Below are 8,513 nucleotides of genomic sequence, written 5' to 3'. Positions count from 1 at the left end.
AGCCCCTCTTTTCTGGTTTCTGAATCCTGTCCCAAGCATTTAAAGCTGCTGTGCTACATAGAGACAAGGTGTGTTCATCTTAAAGGGCCTGATCCTGAGGATCAGAGTAAAGTCCCTTGCCCAGAATTTGATCTTGGGAAATCTCAAGTCCTTTTGCTTTTCTCTGTTGCTCTAAAATTGAATCGAGTCTTGTGGTATTGCTTTGTTGCTTGAAGCCCACATTTTGACCATTACCCTAGTGAAGAATGAATGTATTTCATAAGATACAAATTGCATGTTTAATTTCCTTTAGATCAGTCATACATATAGACTCCCATGTATATTCTTTGGCTACTTTAGGGTATTTGGTGTCAGATGCTCTTTCTGATGATATTACCGGAAAAGCAGGTAAAACTCTGGGTAAGCTTCCTGGAGTTTGGTACGTACTGATGAGGCTAAATTTTGTCTTTGTATGTATCTTTTGTCCCTGGTCAAAGAACACTGTATACATAATAAATACATAATTTTTTTTTAAAAAAAGAAATGATACAGTCTTTACAGACTGATAGTGTCCAACTAAAAGGGACATTCTGGACTCTGGAGAAGGATACAACCAATTTGACAAATAAAACCCAGTCAATGACAAGAGAGTACTGAGACATTGTCTAAGAGAATTTGTACTGTTGAGTGTATTAAGTAAACTCTGTTGAAAGGTTATGATAGATTGACTGACAGAATGTCTCTCCAGGAAGGTAATATGCATGCTATAAAAATTATGTCCAAGGATGAGACATTATCTTCACTGGACAGACTTCACACCTTGGAATCCTCATTGAGGGCATTAAAACAGAATACTGGACAGGAGATTCAAACTCTTCAAAAGGCGCCAGTAAAAAGATTTGAAAAGATTGAGGAAATTATTGAATTTAATGACCAGGGACAAAAAGTACATACAAAGACAAAATTTTGCCTCATCAGTACATACCAAACTCCAGGATAGTTTATCCAGAGTTTTACCCGCTTTTCTGGTGATATCATCAGAAAGAGCATCTGACACCTATTGTAATAATTAGCTCGATTTGGGAAATAACCAGGCTAACTAAAAGATAAACAATTATATTTTTATATATTATAAGGGGGAAAACTTAAGAAACAGGAACGAGAAGTCCAAGCTCAGCTGTGACACGAGGGAACCACAGAGAGAGCACCTGGGCCGCGCACTCATTTTTCTCTGGGTCCCAGAAAGCCACACCCTAACTTGGTTCCACCTCTTGAAGATAATTGGTTAACAAAGCTTCCCCATCAGAGGTACATAGGCAGAAGTGTGTCAGGATATATGTTTGCCCCCAACTTGATGAAGGCAGAATTGTAGGCTCTGCCTTTATAAGCACTTAACATAATTTGGCACCATACTCAGAGAATACCTGGTAGGGACCTGGTCAGTGTCCATCGTCCTGGCCAGAATTTAATAAAGCTTACTTCAAATTTGTCTCAAAAATTGTGGTAGTGGTAGCCAGGTGGGATTAACAGCCCTTACAGTAGGTTAGACATCTGCTCCTCTCTCACTAGCAGTGTGGCTTTGAGCATGACCTCTTACCCCTCTGTGCATTAGTTTCCTGGAGTACAAAATGAGGCTCATGTCAGGACATCCTCAGCATGCCACATGGTGTACAACAGCTCAGACTGACTGGTTCCCAGTGCCGAGGCCACTCAGTCTCCTCCCTAGATTCTACCTGATACTGTCTTATTCCTTCAAACACGGATTCCTGTCGTCACTGCCTTCCTCTAAAGTTGCATCCCTCCACATTCTCTAGATCTGAAATTCAAAGCACTCCCTCCAAATATTCACGGAGGCTCATGGAGGCCTTGGGGCCATGTGCTACCTTTGGTTTTGATCCCAAGACCCTGAGCTGGTTGAATCGCCCACCCACCTGGTTCTTTGCAGGCATTCCAGTTCCCTGGATGGTTTGTCCAAGGAAGATTTACATCTCTCCATGTCTTTGCAAGCAGCCAAACCTTCCCTGTCTTGACTTTACCCAGCCTAAACACTGCCTACTTGATGGCGCCCTCCTGGTTCTGGAGACAGTAGTTAGGGTGGTGGGTCATCTTCGTCCTCCCTCTGCATGTCCTTGTGTCTGACTTCAGCACCGTCACTCAAGCCTGGTGTTGTACAGGACTCTCTAGTGCCACAAGGAAACCAATGGCCCCACAGTGACAAGGCTTGTTTTCTCTACAGCTGCTGAGTCCCCTGGTTCCTCCAGAGAAGATCTAGCCTGGAGCCCAGGCTGTGACAGACATGTGGCTATACAAGGCCGTTTAGACATCATGGAAGAGGTAATGAGGACATGGGAGGAAGGGATTGTGAACTTCATGGCCATCTGCCAGCCTTTGTGCAGTACGATCGACAGGAAACACAGGCCAGTGCCTGTTTCTAACTAGGATGTTTGGCTGAGCGATATGTTATATACCCTACCTCTCAGGAAGCATCACTTACACCCAGCCTGAGATTTTTTCCAAGTTGGAGAAGGTGTAAGTGCCACCATCAAATTTTGTGGAATAGCCATGAACCATAACTTGGGGTTCATAAATTTATGGGGGGAAAGTTTTATCTTCATTCCTGGAAGTTTTATCTTCATTCCTGGAAAATTTTAAATTCTTTCCTGTAGTCGGAGGCATACTCATTTATTTCCCAGCCACTCAGACCAGAAATAAACACACAGAAACTATATTAATTGCAATACTGTTTGGCCAATAGTTTTAGCATATTTATAGCTAGCTCTTATATGCTAAACTAACCCATCTCCATTAATCTGTGCATCACCATGAGGTTGCAGCCTACAGGCAAAGTTTTGGCAGGCTATCTCTATCTCTGCTTGGAATTCCTCCCTTACTCTATTCTGCTAAGCCACTGGCCTAAACAGATTTATTCATTAACCAATAAAAGCAACACATACACAGGACTTCCCATACTACTTTCCTTTTGTCATGTGTGTCCCAGGGATTTAACTTACATGTTAGAGTTTGTGGCAGGTGCCTTGACCTGCTGAATCACATTGCCTGCCTTTTTAAAAAAAATATTATTATTAATTTTATTTGGTGACACAGGGTCTTACCATGTAGCCATGCTGGTTTAGAACTCACTATTAAACCAGTCTGGCCTGAAACTCATGGCAGTCGTCCTGGCTCTGCCCTTGAGCGCTAGGACTACAGGCAGGGACCCACACCTCCCACTTCAGCGTGTCCCTATACGCCCTGGTCTTGTCAGGATGGCAGCAATCACTGGGCCTGATGGTAGACTGTTTCTTAGTGAGTTAATAAGTACATATCCTAAGATATTGAAGTTTTGCTTTTTGGGGGGGATAACTCAGTCTGTACAGCACCTGCCATGTAAGCATGAGGACCCAGGTTTCATCGCCAGGACCCACAAAAAAAGTGAGACATAGTGGCATGCCGGCACCGGAGGGAGAGGAAGAGACAGGAGGGTCTCTGGGGCTCGCTAGCCAGTCAACCTAATCTAATCATTGCCATAAGAGCTCCTGCCTCCAGGCCAAGGTAAGGCCTGTGCGGTGGCTGACCAGGTGCTGGTCATCAAGCCTGATGACCCAAGTCTGAGCCTCAGGCCTCTCTCTCTTCCCCCCCTTTTTTGTTTTTGTTTTTGGAGACAGGGTTTCTCTGTGTAGCTTTGACTGTCCTGGGACTGCCACTGGCTCTTTAGACCAGGCTGGCTTCCAACTCAGAGATCTTCCTGTTATCACTATTGCCTCGCCTAATCCCCAGAATTTTCAAAATGGAGAGAGAACAGACCTCTACTCACTCCCATAGTGAGTGTGCCTCCACACACACGCACGCACACACACACGCACACACGCACGCACACACGCACGCACACACACACACACAGCACCGCTAAGACGGACATTTGGCCTTTCTGCTCCCTTACTCACATACACACACACGCACACACACGCACACACACACAGCACCGCTAAGACGGACATTTGGCCTTTCTGCTCCCTTACTCACATACACACACACGCACACTCACACACACACACACTGCACTGCTCCTAAGACTGACATTTGGCCTTTCTGCTCCCTTACTCCCATAATAAAACAATTATTAGAGAGACAAACCATACTCTGTACCCCAAGCTGGCCTGGAACTTGTGGTGATCCTCCTGTCTCAGTCTACTGATTTTTGACCTTACAAACATCAACCACCAAAATAACATGTAGTTTTTAACCTTTGAATGCTATTGTAATGTACTTGATATTCTGTTCTGAAGCCGGGCGGTGGTGGTGCAGGACTTCAATCCAGCACTCGGGAGACAGAGGCAGGTGGATCTCTATGAGTTCGAGGCCAACCTGGTCTACAGAGCCAAGGCTACACAGAGAAACTGTCTCCGGGGGGAGGGGGAAGAACTTTTATTAGGTTGCCAGCAGGACCTGCAGCAACACACATCCTTTTAAGCAATCCCTAGGAAAACTTTAAAATCCCAAACCTGTCTTGTAATGAAGGTGCCACGAGGGGGCAGTGTGGCAAAAGGAATGCGCACTATTGCTGCCAAGTCCCAAACAAAGAAAAAGGTGTTCCCTTTGCATGCCAGGGCAGGGGGTCCTTCAGGGGCTGAAGGGGGCAGCCTGTGATGGTGCTGACTGGGTGAGGGCCAGGATTTCCCAGCACCCAGTTCCCTCTCCACTGCATTACGCTGGGACCTGGGGCACAGTGGAATTTCTTTAGGATATCACTAAGCTAAGTTAAAGGTGGCCCAAACCCCTGTGCTTGACTTTGCCCCGTCCTCCCACTGCAGACAGTGGAGAAGACAGTGGAGCACCTGGAGGCAGAAGTGACGGGCCTGCTGGGCCTGCTGGAGGAACTGGCTTCGAATCTACCCCCAGGGCCCTTCAGCCCAGAACCGGACCTGCTAGGAGGTGGTGAGTGGCTCAGATGGCAGAGGGTCACCTGCTGGGTCTGTCCTCTAGGGCCATTGGCAGCTCCATCACACTGGTGGAGCCAGAACTCAGGGGATGCTATGCACCCCCAGGGACAGAATGGGTAGCACACCGTCTTCAAATATTCTGGTCTGTGCTTCTCTGTCTATTGTCACCCTGGGCCCTGGCATCCTATTGATGCTCTGAGCAGCCCCCAGATTCTTTCTTGAGTCCTGTGTTTTGGTACTGTTATCCCAAGGGACTGGGAAGCTGGAGGGAGGAAGTTGTTGGGCACATCAAGGATACCCCTTCAGCATCCTCTGCTGCTCACTCGGGGCACCCCCTTTTCTTACAGATCACTTCTGACCATCAGGGGTAGTGGAACCTGGCAACTGAAGAACCAAGTCAGGCTTCTTGCCTTCCTGCCCTACCTGTGTGAAATAAATGCTACTACTTGGGGACCATGATTGCTAACAATGACCTCTGTAACCACAGCCCCAACTCCTTCTGTCTTACACCCTGAACCCCACATGTTGTTCTGGCCCACAGACCTGGATAACCTGGCCATCTTTATAGGGACAGACCGCAGAAACTGATTCACACCAAGTGAGACACCTGAGGCCCAGCATGGTAACAGGACACAGAAGGCCCTTTATGTAGCATTGCTATTTAAACTGTGGCCACAAAACATCAGTAGTGCCACCCAGAAATACACGATCATCTGGGTCCCATCCAGCCATTCCCCACATCAGAATCTGTTTTCATGTGATCCCACTCTGCCCTACTGGTGGTGACAGGTTGTGTGCCCATTAAGAATCCTGTTCCCTGACTGGGAATCCAAACATACTTCCAGCCTCTTTTTTTTTTTTTTTTAAGAAAAAAATCTATTTCAGTAAACAAAGTTCACATTACATAGAATTCACCTTTTGCAGTGGGAAAGGGGGATGCACCATGCAAACTAAGCTGGGACCACGGGTGCACACCCAGCAAAACTTGCTCTTGTCACCGGCACCAATTCTATGCTTTCTAGTGCTCACTGGGTGACAAAGTCATCACCAGTAATTCCAGGTCATTTTCAGCACCCCAGAACTCACTTCCCCTTCCACCTCTCCCCACTCCCAGCACACTAGAAACCTTTTACCTTCCTGGACTTGCCTCCTGTGGGCAGCTTCTGCGAGTGAAATCAGATTTTCACTGGACATTGCAGAACGTGTCAGTCCTTCGCGTGGCTAAATCATACTCCATTGTATCACCCGTCTGTTCATGGGTCTTGGGTGTGTGCACATTTGGGCGATTAATGCAATTCACAACCCTGGTGCTTAGCTCAGACACTTTGTCATTCTTCCTCCCACTGTGGGGGAGAAGCGAGGATTGGTGCCCCAGCAGCTGCCACCCAGCTGAGGCTTCTCTGGGGTTCTAGCCAGGGCCCAGGAGTCCAGAGAGACACTTGTCTTTCTGGAGTGTCATTATCCCATGCTTTCTAACATAGGGGAAGTGAGGGGAGACCTCCAGTCAGCAAGCGGAAAACTCTATGCTCCTGGATATGACAAAGAATCCCAGAAATTTATCTCTGCTAGTTCCCTTCTCTGAACACCAACGAGCAGAGAACCTGCAAGGTTGGAGCCAAGTGCCCTTCTGACTGGCATTTCCAAGGGAACACGAGGCTGGGGCACCTCCCTGGGTTGCTCCTGTTCTCATCACTAGACTCCCTGAGACCACCCCCAGGACCTAGGTGACCAGCCATTCTTTCCACCTCACTCAGGGAACTAACTCTACCACCTCCATCTGGCTTGGGCATCTGTGCCTTGTGTGGATCTGGAGAGCATCTTTTGCAAGTCCTTCAAACACAATCCCTGCCAGTAGCTTATGCTTGGGATTTCCACAGTATATGTTTCTAGTTCAACACATCCATTTGCACTAGCTAACAGGGCCGGAATCTCTGAGTCATAAAGCGGAAGAAAACAAGCTGGCACCAGAAGAGTTATTTCCAGAATGTTCCAGAGCTAGCTGACTTTAATTTGGAAACAGCTTTTGGCTACAGACGTTCAGGTTTAAGGCACAGTACAAACTACAAGGGTCCCAGTCACTCGCAGGGGACTGGCTTTATTGTGCACAGTTTTGAATGGAAGATGGAACAAATGATTTCTTGGCCTTTTTCTAAAAAAAAAAAAAGAGTGAATTTGGCAAAAAACAAAACTCATGACACATTCTTACCAAACACAGTAGTACCTTGATAAGACCTCCCTTTCTCCAGCAAGGACGGGATGTCCACCTGCTGACACTCCTCAGAAACATGTGTATAGTAAACACACTCGTATGCATCTGCCTGGCAAAGATGGTTTAAAAAAAGCTTACCAATAAAAATACAAAATCACATGTCTACAACAAAGCCACAGCGATGAGGAATGACTGCAGGAGCCAGGAGAGCAAAAACATCTATTCTGAACAGCAAAAAGCTGTGAGGGCCAGGGAGATGGCTGCCTGAGAACTCTGGCCCAGCTGGGCCCTTTCGGCACAGTATGTGGATGAGGAGGGACCAGAAGGAAAGGGCTGTGATTTTAGGGAAGAAATGGTGTGTCTGGGGATACTGGATAGAATATGAAAAACTGAAGGACACTCTGTGGGCCTTTCCCTGCCAATGCCAGCAGGAGGCAGAGGAGAGCCACTGTCACTGCTCAGTCATTGCCACCGCAGATCTTCAGCAGAATCTTCCTATAGTCCCCAGAAGTGTCTCCCTGGTGGCAGAAACAAGAGTGAAAGTTAAGGGAGGCAAAGCCACCAGAAGGCCCAAGTGTCCTCGTGGAGAGGCAGGCCTGTCCTCACTTGCTCGAACAAGTTATATCCAGTGATCCCTACATTCTATGTAAAATGAAAGCCAAAAGCCAGGCATGATGGCATATGTTTCTAATCCCTGCACTGGGTAGGTGCAGACAGGCAGATCCCTCAGGTCCCAGTGAGACCCTCAAAACAAACAAACAAACAAACCCCCAGCATTTATGTAGCTCCCGAGAAATGATGCTCAGTGCTGACCCCGCCTCCACATGTATGTGTGTGCGCACACATGCATATCCACAGTATCACTCACCTATTACTGAAGTCAAATAAATAGCCAGAGCATTTTAATCGGCCTAGTAAGGACCACCACCCAGGCTCCTCAGCACGCTCTTCCCCTAGAGCAGCCACACTGGGGCTCTACTGTAAAGCAATGCTGTGTCCTTGGGGACACCATCTTTGTGAACACCCATGGTGACACCACTATTGTCACACCCAATCTCTGTCCAATACCACTGTGCCTTCTCCACCAGTGTTGTTGCTCAGGCTTAGCTAATTTCAGACCATTTTCTGCCACCCTAAGCTCTCTGAAGGCAAGGTTTGTGGCTTCTTTAGCTGTCAGAGCCTACTAGTACCCTGGCCACAATCTGACAGTAATGACAAGTTCTCCCCTACCCACAGCCTCAATCCCACAGCACAGGGATGGAGATCAGCAAGCCCAACGATATCAAATGCCAAGTCTGAAATCAGGCACACAGAGTTTCCTCCAGCATTTGTGGAGACTGCCACCACCACCTGTGGAGGAACTATTATCCTTAAAGATGCTGGTT

General features: G+C 47.3%; 2 protein-coding genes across 2 annotated transcripts in view; one reads left to right on the top strand and one right to left on the bottom strand.

Moving 5' to 3' along the window:
- Plac9 (placenta specific 9) overlaps positions 1 to 6,209 on the top strand; it is a 27,994-nt gene extending 21,785 nt beyond the window's left edge. Inside the window, exons 2-4 of the mRNA XM_005348708.3 lie at positions 2,216 to 2,313; positions 4,791 to 4,914; positions 5,267 to 6,209. Coding sequence (XP_005348765.1) covers positions 2,216 to 2,313; positions 4,791 to 4,914; positions 5,267 to 5,277 — 233 coding nt within the window. The 3' untranslated portion in view covers positions 5,278 to 6,209. The remainder of the gene's footprint in view (positions 1 to 2,215; positions 2,314 to 4,790; positions 4,915 to 5,266) is intronic.
- A 686-nt stretch (positions 6,210 to 6,895) lies between these two features.
- The window catches only part of Anxa11 (annexin A11), a 43,223-nt gene continuing 41,605 nt past the window's right edge, over positions 6,896 to 8,513 (bottom strand). The window contains exon 15 of the mRNA XM_005348706.3: positions 6,896 to 7,646. Coding sequence (XP_005348763.1) covers positions 7,587 to 7,646 — 60 coding nt within the window. The 3' untranslated portion in view covers positions 6,896 to 7,586. The remainder of the gene's footprint in view (positions 7,647 to 8,513) is intronic.

This window comes from Microtus ochrogaster, chromosome 6, assembly GCF_000317375.1.
Source record: "Microtus ochrogaster isolate Prairie Vole_2 chromosome 6, MicOch1.0, whole genome shotgun sequence".
Lineage (NCBI taxonomy): Eukaryota > Metazoa > Chordata > Mammalia > Rodentia > Cricetidae > Microtus > Microtus ochrogaster.
Note: the sequence above shows the minus strand (reverse complement) of the source record. Positions and strands in the feature narration are given on the sequence as shown.